Here is a 19,758-nt window from a genome sequence, read left to right as displayed (position 1 = left end):
CACAACAGTGAGTGGCCCGCGTACCGCAAAAAAAAAAAAAAAAAAAACTACAACGAGGTATCACCTCACACCAGGCAGAATGGCCATCATCAAAATGTCTACAAATAATAAATCCTGGAGAGGATGTGGAGAAAAGGGAACCCTCCTACACTGTTGGTGGGAATGTAAATTGGTGCAACCACTATGGAGAACAGTATGGAGGTTCCTTAAAAAACTAAAAATAGAGCTGCCATATGACCCAGCAATCCCACTCCTGGGCATATATCTGGAGAAAACCATCATTTGAAAAGATACACGCACCCCAATGTTCATAGCAGCAGTATTCACAATAACCAAGGCATGGAAACAACCTAAATGTCCATCTACAGATGAACGGATACAGAAGATATGGTATATTTATACAATGGAATATTACTCAGCCATAAAAAAATGAATTAATGTCATTTGCAGCAACATGGATGGACCTAGAGATTATCATACTAAGCGAAGTAAGTCAGAAAGAGAAAGACAAATACCATATGATATCACTTATCTGTGGAATATAAAATACGACACATGGGAATTCCTTGGTGGTCCAGTGGTTAGGACTCCACGTTTTCACTGCTGAGGACACAGGTTCAATCCCTGGTCGGGGAACTAAGATCCCACAAGCCACAAGGCACAGCCAAAAAAAAAAAAAAAAAAAAAATAGAATACGACACAAATGAACTTATCTACAAAACAGAAACAGACTCACAGACATAGAAAACAGACTTGTGGTTGCCAAGATGGGGAGTGGGGGTTGGGCAGGGGAGGGTTGGACTGGGAGTTTGGAATTAGCAGATGCAAACTAGTAGATATAGGATGGATAAACAAGGTCCTACTGTATAGCACAGGGAACTATTCAATATTCTGTAATAAACCAGGAAAAGAATATGAAAAAGAATATATATATGTAACTGAATCACTTTGCTGTATGGCATAAATTAACACATTATAAATCAACACTACTCCAATAAAATAAATGTTTTTAAAGGAGTACATCCTCTACATGCCTATCTGGCTTTTTCCCCCCTCTCATACTTTACATTTCTTTGTCATTTAGTTCTATTTTGGGATTTTTTAAAAAACTTACTCTCATAAACCTTCTATGGAATTTTTAAAATAGTTTCACTGGGGTACAACTGACATAAAATAAACTGTACATGTTTAAAGTGTACAATTTTTGGCATATATATACAGCCATGAAACTATCACCATGATCAAGATAATGAACCTATCCATCACCTTCCAAAGTTTCCTCCTGGCTCTTCCCTCCTCCTTTCCTTCCTGACTCCCTTTCCTGTCCCCAAACTACCACTTATCCGATTCCCATCAGTAAAGATTAGTTTGCTTCTTCTAGAACTTTATATAAATGGAATTAAACAGTATGTACTCTTTACTGTCTGACTACTTTTACTCAACACTACTTTTATGCAACATATGAGATTCACCTGTGTTACTATGTTTATTATATTAACAGTGCATTCCTTTCCAGTGTTGAGTAGTAGCCTATTGAATGGATATAACACAATTTGTCTACCTAGTCACCTGTTAATGGATATTTGTGTTGTTTCCAGGTAGGGGGGGATTACAAATAAAGCTGCTATAAACGTTCCTGTATGAGTCCTTGTACTGGTATATGCTTTCATTTCTTTGGGGCAAATACCTTGAGTGGAATAGCAAGTCTGTATGACAGCTGTACGTTTAACTCTTTAAGAAACTGCCCGACTGTTTTCCGAAGTGACTGCACCATTTTACACTCCCATCAGCAGTGTGTGAGAAATCCAGTTGTCCACATCCTATCCAAAACTGGATGTGGTCAGTCTTTTACATTTTATCTGTTCTAACAGAAGTATAGTGGTATCTCACTGTGGTTTTAAGTTCCTTTTCCTTACTGACTAATGACGTTGAGCATCTTTTCAGGTACTTGGTTGCCATCTGTTTATCTTCTTTGATGACGTATCTCTTCAGATCTTTTGCCTAGTTTTAAAAATTGGTTTGCTTAGTTTCTTATTACTGTATTCTGGTTACAAGTCCTTTATCAGATATATATTTTGCAAAGGTTTTCTCCTAGTCTGTGGCTTGGATTTTCATTCTCTTGACAGTGTCTTTTGAAGAAGAGAAGTTTTTCATTTTGATGAAGTCCAATTTATCAGGTTTTTCTTTATGGATTCTGATTTTGTGGCTGTATTTAAGAAATCTTTGCATAACACAAGGCAACAAGGATTTCCTCCTATGTTTTCTTCCAGTAGTTTTAATGTTTTAGGTTTTTCATTTGGGTCTAGAATCCACTTTGAGTTAAAAATTTTTTTTAATGGTGCAAGGTATGGATCAAAGTTCTTTTTTTTTCTTTTTTTCCCCTTTACATATGGATATCCACTATCATCTGTTGTGCAGACTATCCCTTTTCTACTGAATTGCCTTTGCACCTTTGTCAAAAATCAGTTGTCCCTTTATACACGGGTCTATTTCCAGACTCTACTCTATCCCATTGATCTCTTTGTCTATCTGTATGCTAATACCACCCTGTCTCCATTACTGCAGCTTTGTAAGTCAAAAAAGCTATTGAAATAATAAGTGAGTTTAGCAAGGTTGTAGGATATAAGATCAGTATCTAAAAATCTATTGTACTTCTATACATTAACAATTACCAACTGGAAATTAAAACAAAACAAAACGAAAAACCCTTACAATAACATCAACAATATGAAATACTTTTGGGAAAATCTGACAAAAGATGCAAAACACCTGTATGCTGAAAACTACAAAACGGTGGTAAGAGGAAATTTAAAAGACAGAAATGAATCAAGCAATAGCCTGTGTTCATGGACTGGAAGACTCAAGAGAGTTCAGATGTCTGTTCTCCTCAGATTTGCCTACAGAGTCAATACAATCTTGATGAAAACCTCAGCAGGCTCTTCCTAGAAACTGATGAGCTGCTTCTGAAATTCACATAGAAATGCAACGAGCCCTGAAAAAGAACAAAACTGGAGGACTTACATCACCGGATCTCGAGATTTACTGAAAAGGCAACAAATGTTTTATTTATTTATTTACTTATTAATTTTTGTCTGCATTGGGTCTTCATCGCTGCGCGCGGGCTTTCTTTAGTTGCGGTGAGAGGGGGCTACTCTTCGTTGCGGTGCGCGGGCTTCTCACTGTGGTGGCTTCTCTTGTTGCGGAGCACGGGCTCTAGGCACACGGGCTTCAGTAGTTGTAGCTCGCAGCTCTAGAGCGCAGGCTCAGTAGTTGTGGCGCACGGGCTTAGCTGCTCCGTGGCATGTGGGATCTTCCCGGACCAGGGCTCGAACCCGTGTCCCCTGCATTGGCAGGCAGACTCTCAAGTCCCTGTGTGTCTATGTTTATATGTGTTGGAAGAAATGTAACATAATAGTTTCATATGTTTATTTTCAATGTACAGGGTAATTTCACAACTGTTTTCCTACCCAAGCCTCACAACAATCCTGGAATCATGCGTGACTGGTGCCCTCACTGCCGTTCTACAGAAAGGCAGGGAGAAATGGTGACCTTGCAAGACCACACAGTCACTGGGTGGCAGCTGCAGATTTGATCCTGATTTTCTACCTCCCTGTGGTCAGCTTCCAGAACTCAGGGAGCAAGTATTCTGGGATATGGGAAAGCAAACTCCCTGGGAAGGGGAAGGTGGCCAACAGCATGGACAGTGGAGCCCAAGGGCCACTCCAGCCTGGCCGTGGAGCAAGTTGTCAGCCATGGCGCTGCCTCATAGGCAGGGCCCTGGTCGTCCCTGCACTGTGAATACCAGGCTCCACTCAGCCCAGAAATGCTGTTTAATCAGTAACTAGATGACTTCCTTTTATTACCCTACTCTTGGCCCCACTTTCAGGCATATTAGAGATCATCTTGCCTAACCCAGTCCTTTCACTGATAAGGAAACTGAGGCTGAGAGACAGGGAGTGACCTGTCCAAAGTCACAAAGGGAGTGAAGCCAGTAAAGCAGCAAAGCGGGACAAGCCACACCAACCCTCGCCGGGGTTTCACGGATGCCCGGGATTGGGTGGCCCCCGGGAGCAAGTGGCAGGGAGCTCCCATCCGTTCGGGCTTAACTGAAAACATAACCTTCTCCCTACACATAACCATCTCTCTACAGACTGCAGAGCCAACAGAAGAGGGAGGATGCCGGTGCCTGCCTCTGCCTGTCCTGTCTTTCGTAAAAGTAAACACATTTACAGGTGCACATACAAAACACAGTGTTGTAAAGCAGGTGCTGGCCTACCACAAACAGAGGCCATGCAACTCTCATGGCCTCTTCTCCCCGGCCAGCTCGAGTTAGATCTTGGCTCAAGGCCAGCTCAGACAAGAGAGCAAGGGATGACTTCCTGGAGGACAGACAGACATCAGGGGTGCACACAGAGTGAAGCCCCAAAGGGACAAAGGGGGAGAACCCAAGGGGTGGGGTGCAGGGGCAAATCAGATCACCACCATCCCCACCCAACTTCCTGGAGGGATAGAGGGAGCACCACCCAAAAATCCAGGAGGGGAGACAGAGAAGCCCCGGAAAATATCATACTTTCTGCTGGTTTAAGCACACTAGTGCAAATGATGCATATCCTCCCCAAGGTCAGTGGTTGTCCAAAACACTAATTTATAGAAGGTAAAAAGGAAAAGGCATATTTCATCTGATGCTATAGGAAAGACCTTTGTGGTCACCCTACTCCTGTTAGGTACGAAACTCACCAGGGCTGAAAGCTAAATGCTTAGCAAGCAAAACTGTGTCCAAGTCAACCACAGAACCCTCATGCTGGCGAGGACCCGTTACCTGGCTCCCCAAGCGCACACTGACGGCCGGCCACTCGCTCACCAGGGCCCGCTCTCCCACCGGCTCCGGGGACCCGCAGATCCAAAGCCGGAAGGTGGCATTGGCAGCTCAGTGCGGTCCTCATGGGAGAAAAGCTACTGGTAAGGGTTCACGTTTATAAATAGCAAAAACAATACTAACGATCTAAAAATCTGCACGAGATTTCAGTCGAAGCAGACGGAGAAGAAATAAATCTTCATGCCAGGCTCTCCTTTTAAAGACTGTTCCTCATTTGGCCAAGGTTGGGTGTGATTTGCCGGGAAGGCAGGGGATGAAGCTGAAGACTGAAGAGGTGGCCGAGAGTCCTGGGAGGGGCCCCGAAAGGCCCTCACGTGACGTCTGGTGATGTGCTTCTGCAGCTGAGGATCAAGGTCAAGGGGCAGAGGTGATGTCACTGGCTGGAGACACCGACCTGAGACGAAGACGAGGGTGGCTGGCTTCATGTGCCACTCCCAACTCTGCCGTGGACTGGTGGCAGGCACTCTTCGCTCACCAGTTCCGTGACTCGGTGTACCCACCACCAGCTGGGATGGATTTCAATTCCATGATGATGTCATCCCGCCACCGTGGTCATGAGGACCATAAAATATCCCTGAGATGGTTCAAGCAAGAAAGCACAGTCTCAGCACCTGCAGCGGGTTTCCAAGGTGAGGGCCAATTCCATGGCACTGCGAAGATGCTTTTCTTTCCAAGAGGAAAGACAAAGCCGGCGTGACTCTCGTGGCCGCTCCCCGATGCCAGTTCCAATCAGATCCTGGCCAGGGTCCCCAGAAACTCAGCATGGGCTCAAGGCCACCGGAGACGACAGAGCAAGGAGTGTATTCCAAAACTTAACACTGCATTTGTCACCCTGGGAGATGCTGAGAACAGTACAACACGTAGCACTGAGATACCAGGGGTGAAACTGGAGAAAGGCCCCTTCTTCAAGCTGCTGGCTATGAAGGGACCCTGTACTTTGATGGACTCTCTCCAGTTAAGTCAGCACCCACAAAAAATCCAAGAGGCTGTGGGCAGCGTGCGGCCAATATGCAGGTTCCCAAGGGTGGGGACTTCACCTAGCCTGTGGCCACTGCAGTCCTGGCCCAGCAAAATGATGGGCACAGAAAGGACACTTGATTTGCTCATCACAGGACGATCGAAGCAACAAAGGAGAAGGGAAAAGAAACCCATGTCGGAATCCACCCGCTCACCAGCCCGGGGCATCTGATCCCAAAAGAAGCCAGATTCTCAAGAAACAGGAAGCTCCCGTTGACGGCACCAGCCCAGCATACTCCACACTTGCCTAGCCATGAAAAATAACGATAAAAAATCAATAAAAGAAGCACAGCGCTTGCTCCGCATCCACATTCCCCGGCCCCTCTCCCGGGAGATCCTAATGCAGCAGGGCAGGAGCAGAGCCCTAGGGTCCGCAAGTCTAACCTGCGTCCCAGGTCATTCTTGGGAACCAGCCTGTGAGAATACACTGCCGCCTACCATTCCCAGGAGGCTGCTGGCCCGGCTCACCCACCTCCCGCCACAGCGAGAGGAGCCAGCTGGGTCGTGTCAGTTTCAGTCAGCCTATTTTAAGCAACCGCCTGGGATGCGAGGTACCTGCGCAAGGGGCTGGACTTGGCTTCTGCGCCCAGGATCTCCCCACGATAGGTTATTAGCACCATCTAGAAGCCCCGGAGGCTGCCAGCGGATTTCTGCAGACGCACACTGCCAGCCAAGGCCGGTCAGCTGGTGATGGACTCCCCAAACCCTCTGCCTTCTCGTTGCTTGACCCTCTCACCCTTCCCCTTCAACCTCGTCACTGTCCTCAGCTGCCCCACCTGAAGAAGGACCTGCCGGAAAATGGGTGAGGCTGCGGGGCCTTAAGGAGGATCCAGAATTACCTGCAGATCTGTGAGTCTAAGGAGAACAGAAAGCTGACCGAGAGCCAATAGCTCCCACTGAAGGAAACTAAATAACCCAAAACTGCACACCTGGTCAGAGCAGGACGGAGAGTCCCAGGGGGCTGACTCAGCCAACGCGGGCACTGTTGGCCCGGGACCGGGTGGTTCTCTGCCAGCCAGCGTCAAGCTCCTGCAGGTTTCATGTCCGGGTCCCCTCCCGATACCTGGCACTGCCCAGGGCCACCCCCCGCCCCCGCCCATGCCACTGTGGCACTGGTACCACACCACCTGCAACCGGACTCCGTGGATACAAGCCTCTTCTTTCTTTTATGAGGGGTTGGAGTTGGTGGATTTCCACCCCTTCAACACTGGTCTGGGGGTGCTAACCTTGACCCCAGCCAGGAGGCCCCCAAGGCTGTAAGGAAGCAGGCACCATCCTGCCACTCTGAAAGGCTCTGCTCCTGTCACCACCTCCCAAGCCCAGCCTGTCCCTGAGGACACAGCCCAGGGCCGAGCCCCTCCAGGAAGTGTCCAAGGACCACCCTGGTCCACAGTCTTTCTCGCTGGGACCTCACCTCCCTCAGACCCTTGGCATCAATGATAGCCCCCAGCCACAGAGGGCGGACAGGCAGTCCTAGGAGGTCAGGCTGCCCCACTTTCCTCTTTGTACTGCTTCTCTACCCCGTACCCCCTTCCGTTGACCTTGCGCAGGGTTAGAACCTGACTGATTGATGGGAGGAAGGACTTCTCTCTTCCTAGCCAGAATTACGTAGCCTACCCAAGGCAGGTGCCAGGACCCAGGCAACTTTCCAGACAGGTGTCCACCCCTAGAAGGGGAGAGAATGCTCAGTCCACACCCCAGGGATCTGCTGATAGCCCCCCAAGCTCTCTGGTGTCAGCCAGCCCGGCCACCTGCTATACCTGATACCGATACCGAGGTGTCTAAGTTTAGGCCCTCCCGGTCTCACCCTCTCCCAGCCCTCAGTTAAATGCTCCCCCAGGGCACAACCTCTTTTGTAATTCCAACCAGAGAATTCCATCTCAGATGGGCTCCAAGATTGTGTAACAGAGCAGCACCCCCAAACCCAGCCAGTCTCTTTGATCCCACAAACTTTGCACCTGCCCTGTCCTTTCTGGCCAGAGACCATCTTCCTGGGGCAGCCACGCCCACCTTTCTCCCGCTCCAGTCACCTGACCGGGAGCAGAAGTATCTGCCCGCAGGGGCACAACCAGGCAGCTTCCCCCAGAAGCTAAACCAGAAAGAAACTAAACAAAGAACCAAGAAACAAGACTAAGAAACTAAGAAACAAGAAACTAAACAAGAAAGAAACTAAACAAGACAGAGATAAAGGCAGCGCCGTGTAACTCCTTTCCAACCTTCTTCTTGACTTTTCACCGAGCCCACATTCCGATTTCATGGGCTAGTGCTTTTTCTAGCTATTGACATTTTTGCTGAGATCACTGTAAATCCAAATGCAGTTGTAAGAAATAATACCAAGATCCCTTGTACACTTTGCGCAGTTTCCCTCAGTGGTAACATCTCGTAAGACGACGTTATAACACCACAATGTTGATATAACCCACAGATCTGGTTCAGAGTTCCCATTCTACTTGTACTCTTTTGTGTGTAACTATTAAGTTCCATACGATTTAATCACTGGTGTATGTTCCTGTAACTACCAAGTGTCAAGATTCTGAACAGTTCCAACGCAAGGATCCCTCCCACTGCCCTTCTGCAACCATACCCACTTCCCTTCTGCCCCCCAGCCACTAGCCTAAAACCGTCCTTTCAAAAATGTTAGATAATCCCTCTGCCGTGGAGCAACTAAGCCCGCCCTCCACAACTACTGAGCCTGCGCTCTAGAGCCCGTGCTCCGCAACGAGAGAAGCCACCGCAATGAGAAGCCCGCACACAGCAATGAAGAGTAGCCCCCGCTCGCTGCAACCAGAGAAAGCCCGCGTGCAGCCTCGAAGACCCAATGCAGCCAAAAATAAATAAATAAATAAAATTTTTTAAAAAATGTTATATAAATGGATCATCCAGTATAGAATCTTTGGGGATTGCTGGCTTTTTTCACTCAGCAAGATTCCCTGGAGCACCATGCATCAATGCTTGGCTCCTTTTTATTGCTGAGTGGTATTCCGCAGTACCTTTTAGCCTTTTTTAACAGCTGCCTTGCTGGACCCAGGGATCTGCAGAAGTTAGTGGAAACACCCCCAAGCACACCAGCCTCCAGGAATTGACTACATTCAGAAACGCCTCTTCCACCTTTTCAGTAGCTCCCAGGAATGTTCACTCAGCTACAAATCTAGCTGTTTGGGAGAAAGCACTGAATATGCAAACAAGAAAGCCCCGTCGTCGCCAGGGGAGGGCACCTGGAGGCCCCAGTCCACAATTACAACCTGTGCACAGAAGTCAAAGGACGGGAGAGAGGAGAGAACTGTGTCCTTGGAATCGGATTCTTAGAGCTGAAACAGTTTAGACATCATTGCATCTCCCGTCCTCCCAAGGCCACCCTTTCTGGGGCAAAGAGTATTTTCAGTTAAGGCCGGTGTTACAAAGTTCTCCCTTCCCCCTAGGGCGATCGGCATCACAATAGCCCTGCACATTAGCACTGCAATAGAACCAGCCTAATTCCTCCAGCTCAGGGAAGCTCCTGAAATACTCTTCTGGGTCTGCTCTTTCTCTGGCTAAAATGCTCAACAACGGTTCAAAGTGTTTTCTGAACCTCTGGCCATCTGCACAGCAGCAACATTCCCGTTAAGATGTGGAACCCAGAATTCAACAGCATAATCCAAACGGGGCCTGACCAGCAAGGGCCCCATGAGGGCTGCCCGTCAATCTCTTCCCTTATCCCCATCGCTCTGTTTCCATTAATTGTCCAATAACACAGTCAATTAGCACAAATAATACAAATAAAATAATAATAATACAGAATGACAGATCCACCTGATGAAAGTTTACACAGCAAGAGCGGTTTTTCAAAGAGTAGGAAGTAACATGGAAAAACTCTCTAAAATACAATGTTAAATGAAAAAAAAAAAGTCAAATTGTTGGGCACTTCCCACCCTTCCAGACTCAGCTTAGGTGTCTCCTTTGAGATGCTCCCAAGGAAAGCCCCTGCCCCACCATTTTACTGGGGTGACAGCCTCCAGTTTCCCTATCACCCCAAACATACCCGCATCCCAGTCTCTCAGTCTCTCAAAGTCAACCATCTGCTCCTTAAGGATGGGGGAGCGGAGAGGGGGCTGTGTCTTGCTCCACAGTCTTAGCATGGGTTAAGATTTGTAATAAACGTGTGATGAATTAATTCATTACAACCATGTCTTTAGCTGCAGAACAGGAATGACATCATGATTCCGTTTGGGGAAATAGAAGACTGTGGGATAACAGAAACCAAACTATTTATAGGGGTTATAAAACCTGGGGAAGAGAATTTCAGAGGAATTTCACTGTGTGTATTTCTGTATTGCTCAACTTTAAAAAGTCCTTTCCTAACTTTAATGATCAGAAAAAAGAAAGCAACTTTTTTTAGAAAATATGCATAGGAAATACCAAGTTATTAAAATGCCTCTCTAGGGAATTCCCTGGCGGTCCAGTGCGTAGGACTCCGCGTTTTCATTGCTGAGGGCCTGGGTTCAATCCCTGGTCCGGGAACTAAGATCCCGCATGCCTCGTGGGTGCAGCCAAAAAAAAAATAGTATAAACAAATAAAAACATCGGGGAGGGGGAAATTTTTTACTTTACATTTTAGGGAGCCACATTACATGCCTGGCTTCGTCAACTCAAACTTCTGGATCTGCTGTGGTGCCGTTCACTCCTCAGGCCCCTCACGTCTCAGCTGTGGGAGGGTGGAGGTTTTGCGTCTGCTGTCGGGGTGGTGCTCTTACCCGTAAGGCAGCTGGACACAGTGCTATTCTCAGCAGCCTCTCCTGCAGGCAGCCTAGGTCCTTCTGACTCATGATTAAATCATCCGAGGTATCGGCCTTTCCCTCCCACTAGGGTATCATCGACAGAGCTGAGAAGCAAACCTCCAAGACTTCATCAGAGTTGTTACTAGATAAGAAATGACACAGGGCTTCCCTGGTGGCGCAGTGGTTAAGAATCCGCCTGCCAATGCAGGGGACACGGGTTCGAGCCCTGGTCCTGGAAAATCCCACATGCCGCGGAGCAACTAAGCCCATGCGCCACAACTGCTGAGCCTGTGCTCTAGAGCCCGTGAGCCACAACTACTGAGCCTATGTGCCACAACTACTGAAGCCCACATACCTAGAGCCCGTGCTCCGCAACAAGAGAAGCCACCGCAATGAGAAGCCCGCGCACCACAATGAAGAGTAGCCCCCGCTCGCCGCAACTAGAGAAAGCCCCGCACAGCGACGAAGACCTAACGCAGCCAAAAATAAATAAATAAAATTAATTTTTAAAAAAAGAAATGACAAAGGAGGGAATCAGGGGCAGCCCCAAGGCCACCGCCCCAAAGGACTTGGATGCACGAGGGGACCCTCGTAGGCCCAGCTGCTCAGCCAGACACCCCCCTCCAGACCAGACTCTCCTCCAGCCCCTGGCCCTCCAGCGTGACAGCAGATAGGAGGCTGATATGCCTTCCAGAACATAAACAGTACGTGTACAGCAACACACTAGACAAAACCCAAGCGTGTGGCGAAGACTGGAAAGAGTCATGCAAAACGTAAACAACCTGATGAGTCCCCTTATGATTTTTAATCGTGTGTGTAGTGAAAACAAAGCTACGTTTTCCAAAGCCTGTTGAAATCCCATCTCCAGCCAGTCTCCTGGTCTATCAGGTGAGTGACCTCATCAAGAGGAGAAAGCGGACGAGTCTGGTGTGAGAGGTCTTTAGTGGATCTGTGTTGGCGCCTGGTTCTCAGCACTCTGTTGGACGATGTGTCCTAGGATTTGCCTGGGGACGTGCATCAATCCCCCTGCCCTTGGAACACAACTGTACAATGGCTTTGAGGTTAAGGCTATGAGCTTTGAACGTGCACAGATCTAGGTTTGAACTCCTGCTGTGCCTCTACCTTTGGGCCATTATGCAAGCCCTCTGAACCTCAGTGTTGTCATCTGTAAACTAAGTTTTTCGCGTATAGCTGCTGTGAGGATAGAGAAAGAGAATACACTGAAGTCCTCGTATTTAGTGATGGGTAGCAATGATTATCACCATCTTCTTCTCCATCTTTTCACCATCATCACCACCAACTAACTCAGAGAGACAGAGGATCCAAGATTCCGACCGGTTAGCCAACTATCACAAGGGTTCAAAAGGTTCTGTTGCTAAGCCTGGACAGAATAAGCAAATTCTGAAAATAGGAGATTCCAAGACAGAATTCTCATAGGAATCTGCTTCTAGCAAAGTTCTCAGTGGGACTTCCCTGGTGGCTCCGTGGTTAAGACTCCACGCTCCCAATGCAGGGGGCCCGGGTTCGATCCCTGGTCAGGTAAATAGATCCCACATGCTGCAACTAAAGATCCCGTGTGCCACAACTAAGACCCGGTGCAGCCAAATACATACATAAATAAATATATAAAAAGAAAAAAAAGTTCTTAGCAAAGAAAAAAGGGCAATTACTGCCCATGAGCTCTGAGCAAACCCCAAATACCCTTCTCACCTCTGCCAGCCAGGGTGAGAACTCCATGAGAATCCTGGAACTTCCCATCTCCCATTTCTATGCTACCAAATGGTTATTATAAACGCGCTAAGCCCCAGGCATTTCAGAAAATCCCAAGTAGAGAAAATCCATTTTCTTACGAAATCAAACCAACTCTTACCCTTAGTAATTCTCCCCTTCCTGAGCCCACTGGGCTGCCAGCCCCGCCTTGCACTGCAGCAGTCCAAGTAGAATATAGTAAAGCCAGACTGCCTGAGTTCAAATCCTGATCTCACCACTGTTTCCCTCTGTGACCTTAGGCAAGTTACTTAGCCTCTCTGTGCTACACTTTCCTCACCTATAAAAGGATAATAATAATAGTCTTACTCTAAGAGGTACAATACCCACACACGGTACATGCTCAATAAACTCAGCGATGATTATCCGTATTCTAAACACGCCAGTAGTAGCCAGTGCGCAGGGTCAGAAGCCACATCTTTGGGACCTGGGCTCCTTAGGGGCTTGTCACACCCTCACTCCTCTTCCAAGAACAGACTTTCTCTCTTAGGAGAGACAGGAGCCAACAGCCTGGGCAGAACCACAGACCAGAGAACGAGCTGGCAGCAGGGGACTCCGGAACCACGGCGGCCACAGGCCGCAGCTAGCAGTGAGAGGCCCAGGTTGGGAAGCCTGTGATGAGATGCGCCTTCACCAAGGAGCCGGCTCTGGACAGACCCACGCCCGAGTGATTCCCAGGGGCAGCAGGCGACGTGGGCTTCCTCCTTGGGCAGCTGTCAAGCTAGTGTTGTCTTCTCTTACCCTCAGTTTTCCCGTGTCCTAAACGAGGGCCACGATTTCCAGGTCTTCCCAGGACCGAGGTGGAGGGAAGGGTGTTATAAGGCCCGCAGGCTTGCTGTCCATTCACAGCACCCAGGTCTCAGTCTTAGTTCCCACTGCTTACCAGCGCCCCTGCTCTCTTCTCACCCCTGCACACACCTCCCAGCACGGGGCCTTCCCCTTCCGGAGAGGCCAGCACAGGCTCAAAGAACCGAGAAAGGAAGAAGTGCTTGAAGTTCTGTTTTGTGTGGTAGGAGGAAGAAAGGGATGTGTAGCCGGTCTTAGCATCCATTTCCCTTTCACAGGAGGACTTTCCTCATAGAAGCCAAGTAAAGGGAGAGAAATGAAAACTGAAGAGGGTTTCCATGGCTGGGATGCTACTCCCCAGCACCCCTCGAAGACATTCCCTGTGTTCAGCAGGTAGGCCGCATATCTGCGCAGTTAGCATCCTGACAACCTGGGTTCTCAGCCTCTTCCCATGCATCTTGCTGACTCGACGTCACCTTACAGTTTGTCTTGAGGCTTTTCCAACTCAGAAATTCAAACTGTGTGATTTGTACACCAGGCTGCAACTTATAAAGGGCTTTCATGTAAAGCATCCCCTTTAATCTTTGCAAAAAACCTGTAACATATATATCATCCCCATTTTATAGCCACAGAAACTGAGGCATAGAGAGATTAGGTAACATCTCTGAGATCACCTGGCGGGAAAGCAGCAGCACCAGGTCTTGGCTCCATGTTGGATGCTCCTGTCACCACATCACAGATGGCTCTGGCCACAATTCACCCCCCCTGGCCCTTCGAGCCTGGGTTAGACATCCCTCCTAAGCGGCCCGCAGGCTTCTCCAGAACCCAGTCCTTACCATGCAGAACTCAACTCCCTGAGGGCAGAGACTGTGTGACTGGGCTCCTTCTCAGGGCTATTACCCAGCACCTGGCACATGCTCCATCCATGGGCACCTAATAAATAGCTATTATGTGGATGAGTGAATGTTCGACCAATTAACAAAGCGATGAGACTCTGAATAGCCACAGCGGCACAGCCTGGCCCCTACGACCTCTGAGTTTGATCCCACCACATCTGACTTCTCAATCCTGGTCTCTGCTTGCCGAGGAGACACTGAGTCTCACCCAGGGCAATGCTGACTTGAGGAGGAACCGAGAGCTCCTTCAAAGCAGCTTCCTCGCCACCATCAAAGGTTCAGCAGGAGCCAGGACACCCGGTGAGGCAGGCTTCCCACTTCTCGTTAACAGCCACACAACTGGCATCTGTGCCCCTGCTCTCACACAGGCAGGGCTCACACAGTCCCCAGACACAACACGTACATCAGGGCTCCGGAGACGATGGGGAACACAGAGGTGACCACTTCCCACTAAACAGGAACAGGTGGAAGTGGGGCAGGGGCCGGAGTCATCAGCCTTGGGAAGGAGGCAGCCAGTACAAGCACCACCAAACAGAATCCTTCTCCAGCCACGCAGGGATGGAAGAGGCCAGGAGCAAGGAACTCAAACGCAGCAGTGCCGTGTGAGGCCCCGCAGGACCCAGCCAGGCTCTGCTAATGCCGAGGACAAACCCAGGGACAGCAGCTGCCCCTCCCAGTCAGAAGACGAGTCAAGGGAGAGTCTGCAGACCCTGACTGCAAACACTGCAGGGTGATCCAGGGGCTGAGAGCTCTGGGAAAGCACGGAGTGGAGAGGCACATCTGAAGACTTCCCGGAGAGACAGAAAGGAGCTTTGGGCACAGCAGGCTACTTCCTTCGGGACAGTGAGTCACGTCTAATGTTCACACACAGCTCTTAGCGTGGCTCTCAAGAAGGTAAGCTCCTTAAGGGAAACAACCATATCTTATCTGTCTTTGAGAGCCCAGCTCAGGACGAGGTACAGAGTGGGTTCAACGGAGCCTGGCAGGAGAAAAGACAGAGTGACCCACGCGGGGGAAAATGGCAGAAACGGAGTGGAAGGAAGAGCCCAGAGGAGAACGGATGAGCTTCACGGCAGGTGAGAAATGAGCAGGGACCAAGGGGGAAGGAAGCGAGGGCTGACGGGTGGGAGCTCCGTGGGAGCCCGGAGGACAGTGTGGAGCGTGGGCGGTGAGAGGCGAGTCCAGAAGACCCAGCTCTCCCAGGGTCAGCAGGAGACAGTCCCAGGAAGGGAAGTGAGAAAAAACAAGTGACCCGGAGGGAGGGAAGAAAAACAGTGCTGAAATAACAAACACCAAACAGCAGGCCCTCTGCTGAGGCAGGAGTCCAGAGCCCCAAGAGGCAATTATCAGGGATTCACAAACACGGCAATTACAGAAAGGAAACAGAAGCCGCAGAAGCTGGCCACCCAGCTGCATCCACCTCCAGCAGGGCAGACACTCAGTGGGAACACAGACTCCAGCCTCCAGACTGGCTGCTGAGTCCACACTTCCTTCCGCAAAGCCGGTGGAAAAGTGGAGAAAACAAGAGTGCCCAGACTCAGTTGCTATTTGTGGTTCAGGGAACCACGGAAGCCCCAGAATCTGGTCTTCTGCAAGCTCCCTCAGTCAGGATGCCTCTTGGAGAAAGGAACTGATTTGAGAGACCTCCAAAATCTGGCCTGGCATGGGAGCAACGGCTGCAGTGCGGGGTAGCAGAGGAGCTTACTGACCCCAGGATCCCGGAAGAAAGGGAGGGGCAGACCATCCGCTGCTCCCTCCTGAAACAGCCCCTGCCTCTCAGCGCCCACTCGGTGCGCGGGCCTTCCAGGACGCCGGGGTCCCCGCTGGCAGAGAGGTGGAGGCCTGGCTGCTAGTTTCGCCTGGGCACTGCTACCTAGGTGTGGCCATCAATAAAGCAGCTAACAGCCCATTCCCGCCTCTCTACGGTAAGACTTAATGTTCGTTTTTAAGGTCTTTTAAGATGTCCTTGTCCTTTCTGCCAAACGAGAGCTTCCTGCTTCAGTGTCTCCAAAAGCTCAAGACGCAGGTTCTCACATCCTGTCCCAGAGTCACCTTCCCAAAGGGCTCCATCCCCGCCCTCGGAGAAGCCCAAACAAGCTCCACCTGGGAGTCCTAAGCTCCAGGCTCCATGGCAACCGAAGCTCTGGTCTCCCAGTTGCCCTCTGCACAGGTGCTCCATTGCCTTCTGACCAGCAAGACAAAAACAAATTCCTGCAGAGGCCAAGAACGCTAGGACTCCAAAGCCCCCTGGAAACATCCCTTCCCCGACCCAAACCACCCACTCAGAGCCTGCGCCGCTTCTTCCTTTCCCGATGTGCACGGACAGCGCGGAGTTCTTCAGGGACCGAGATGAGCCCCCTTCCAGGCCAGGGAAAGGCCTGAGGGCCAGGAGGACCGGGACAGGGCACTGCGGGACCGCCGGAACCGGGGAGGGCGCCGCGAGGCTGGAACCGAAGGTCCGGCCGGGAGCCCGCCGAGCAGGAAATTCCACCTGTCGGGTCGGCGCCGCGGCCACAAGCCGGCAGCGTAGCGGCTCCCTTGGCCGAGAGAAGCTCGGTGCTGCCGGCCCCCTGGGACCCCCGGCCCCCAGACCCCTGGCCCGCCGGTCCCCGGCCCCCCCAGGCCCCCGGCCGCGGACCCCCGCGCGTCCCGCCCCGAAGCCGCCCGCGCCTCCCGCGCTCGCCCACCTCCGGCCGCGAGGTGTACTTGAGTCCCGCGCCGAGGCCCCCGGAGCCGCCTGGGCCCCTGCGCGCCCGCTCGCTCTTCATGGTCCCGAAGGTCGTGTGGCTCAGGCCATCGCCGCGGGGCCGGGGCGCGGGGCGGGCCTGGTTCCGGTCTCAGGCCCAGCGCTCCGGCCGCCGAGGCTCTGCCGGGCCCTTCCTGTCGCGCACAGGTAGTTTCAGGGTGTGGCTCCCGGGCCGCCCCGCCCGCCACGCCGCCGCCGCCGCACCTTCCCGGGCCCGCGCCCTCCTCTCGCCTTCCCTCCCCTTCCCTCCCCTTCCCTCCTCCTCTCCTCTCCTCTCCCCTCCCCTCCCCTCCCCTCCCCCTCCCCCTCCCCTCCCCTCCCCTCCCCTCCCCTCCCCTCCCCCTCCCCTCCCCTCCCCCCCTCCCCTCCCCCTCCCCTCCCCTCCCCCCCCTCCCCTCCCCTCCCCCTCCCCCTCCCCTCCCCTCCCCGTCCCCTCCCCTCCCCCTCCCCTCCCCTCCCCCTCCCCTCCCCTCCCCCTCCCCTCCCCATTCCCTCCCCCACCCCCATCCCGCCGGGCTCGGGACCGCCTCCTCCCCTCGGGAAGCGGGAAAGCGAGGCCACCGCCTGAAGTTGGTGGAAGAGCTAGTGGCGACCTGACTGGGGGTGGCCCTCGGTCCGCACACTGTCCCCTCACGGAAGAGGCGGGCGGGAAGGACCGAACAACTGCGAAACTTAATCCCCACCCCCTCGCCCTCCTCCTCGAGTAGAAGTGGCCCTTTCCGCTGGAAGTCGACCTCCCTGCCGCCTCCTAGAGGCCCACCTTGGTTTCTTTCCCTCCCTCCCCCCTGCATCTTCAGTTTCTCCCCACCTTGCTCCACATCCAGGTCTCAGTTATAACCCCTCCAAACCCAAACAAAACCCATTTTCTGGCCCCTAAATGTCAAGGTTCAGCCTCCTCCTTTTTTTCTCTACACTTTCTTGGCAATTCATCTTGTGGCTTCAAGTAAGTAACTCTGCCTTCCTAGCACTGGCATCGTGAAGGAGTGCCACTTCGGCATTCGCAATTGCTTGGGAACTTCTCCATTTGTGTTCTACTGGCGTTACAGAGTCAACAAATATTATTGAGCACATATTATACGCTAAGCACTGTTCTGGGTGCTGGGAAACAAGAGTAAACAAAATTAAAACCCCTGCTTTGCAATCAGCAGGCCCTGAACTTCCTTCCAAGACTTGCCATCTTGCACTGTTTTCTCCATTTATAATACTGTTCTCCTAGGCTCCAAACCGTGGAATCGCCTTTGACTCTGCAGTCCCCTTGCATCTCATACCTACTTCGATCCAGACCTGAGCAAGTCTTTCTCTTTAGTAGCTGATGTGTACCACCTCTCTTTCCTCCCCATTCAGAAGACCCCACTTCAAGCTCTTATCCCCCTTTGTCTGGATTAGTATAAGAAGCAAATGGAGAATGTGCCCACCCTGTCCATGGAGAGAGGTGGCCAAGCTCTGGCCAGAGGCACCGGGGCACCAGGGCAGCGAGGATGTCGGCTTTGTTAGTCCGGGCCAGTGTCCGTGCTGTGAGCCAGAGGAAGCTGCAGCCCACCCAGGCCACCCTCACCCTGATCCCTTCAGCAGTAAACAAGATAGAACAACTTCTGAAAGATAAGCCTGAACACGTAGGTGTGAAAGTTGGTGTCCAAACCAAGGGCTGTAATGGCCTTTGCTACCTGCTAGAATATATGAAGACAGGGAAACTCTGACGAGGAGGTTGTTCAAGATGGTGTCAGCATGTTCATCGAGAAGAAAGTACAGTGAATACTTTTAGGAACAGAAATGGACTGTGTTGAAGACAAATGATCCAGTGAGCTTGTGTTCAACACCCCAAACATCAGGGCTTCTCTGGTGGCGCAGTGGTTAAGAATCCGCCTGCCAATGCAGGGGACACAGGTTCGAGCCCTGGTCCAGGAAGATCCCACATGCCGTGGAGCAACTAAGCCCATGTGCCACAGCTACTGAGCCTGTGCTCTAGAGCCCGCGAACCACAACTACTGAGCCCACACGCCACAACTACTGAAGCCCGCGTGCCTAGAGCCAGTGCTCCGCAAAAAGAGAAGCCACCACAATGAGAAGCCCGCACACCGCAACAAAGAGTAGCTCCCGCTCACCGCAACTAGAGAAAGCCCACGTGCAGCAAGGAAGACCCAGAGCAGCCAAAAATAAATAGATAAAAATAAATAAATGTATTAAACAAACAAACAAACCTCAAAGGAACGTGTGTCTGTGGAGGAAGCATTGCCGTTAGACTCCTCAGGACTGCTCAGGCTGTAGGCCCCAGGAGAGTTGTGGAAGCTCTAGGGCTTATTGAAGAAATCATGTGACTGTCACGTGCTTAAGGTTTGTAATGTCTGGCTGCCTTACAAGGAAAGTAAAGTGGTGCGTTTAGAAAAAATAATAATAGTAAGCAACTGGATCTCCTGCCTCCAGTTTGCTACCCTCTGACCTCTCCGGCACAGGCAATCAGGTTACTTATCCTAAACCACAGCTCCTGTAAAACCCGCAGTGTCTCCTGGATCAAATCCAACTTCCTGCCTGGCTCTCACAGCGTGACCTGTCTTCCTTTGCAAACTTGCCTCCCAGCACTCCTACTAGGACCCCTTTTCTGCAGCCAGACTTCCCCACATTTGCACCTTTCCTAAAGCTTCTCATCCGCTGGGAAGCCCTTCTCCTTCACAAGCATCTCTGCACATTGGGACAAAGCCGCTTGCACAGCACTAGTCATTCATGTTCTTCACCAGAGTGTTTCCAGCTCTCTGCCTTCTGGGCACAGGCTGGAATTTGAAGTTAGGTGTGGCCCTGTGGCTAACTGTGGGCAGGGAAATGGCAAATGGCAAACGATACACACCTCTTCCAGGTAGGAGCATGAGGACGCAATGCGCAATCCCCATGCCTTCTCTCCCTGGCTAGGTGATCCTGGAAGCA

The 19,758-nt window shown here is 51.1% G+C and overlaps 1 protein-coding gene across 4 annotated transcripts in view; it reads right to left on the bottom strand.

The window, feature by feature from the left end:
- The window catches only part of ST14 (ST14 transmembrane serine protease matriptase), a 39,916-nt gene extending 20,824 nt beyond the window's left edge, over nt 1-19,092 (bottom strand). The window contains exons 1-2 of one of the 4 annotated variants that reach the window (XM_067751583.1): nt 16,784-17,047; nt 5,000-6,140 (exon numbers count right to left, since the gene is read on the bottom strand). Coding sequence is in view for 1 of the 4 variants with exons in the window: in XM_067751582.1 (XP_067607683.1) it covers nt 16,784-16,864 (81 nt within the window). In the remaining 3 variants the exon portion in view is untranslated. Of the gene's footprint in view, nt 1-4,999; nt 6,141-13,155; nt 13,269-16,783; nt 17,048-19,040 lie in introns of those variants that run through there. The other 3 variants (XM_067751585.1, XM_067751582.1, XM_067751584.1) reach the window with 3 other exon arrangements.
- Nucleotides 19,093-19,758: the final 666 nt, after the last annotated feature.

The sequence above is a fragment of the Pseudorca crassidens genome, chromosome 9 (assembly GCF_039906515.1).
Source record: "Pseudorca crassidens isolate mPseCra1 chromosome 9, mPseCra1.hap1, whole genome shotgun sequence".
NCBI classification, from domain to species: Eukaryota; Metazoa; Chordata; class Mammalia; order Artiodactyla; family Delphinidae; genus Pseudorca; species Pseudorca crassidens.
The sequence above is the reverse complement of the archived record's forward strand: the minus strand, read 5'-3'. Positions and strand labels throughout refer to the sequence as shown.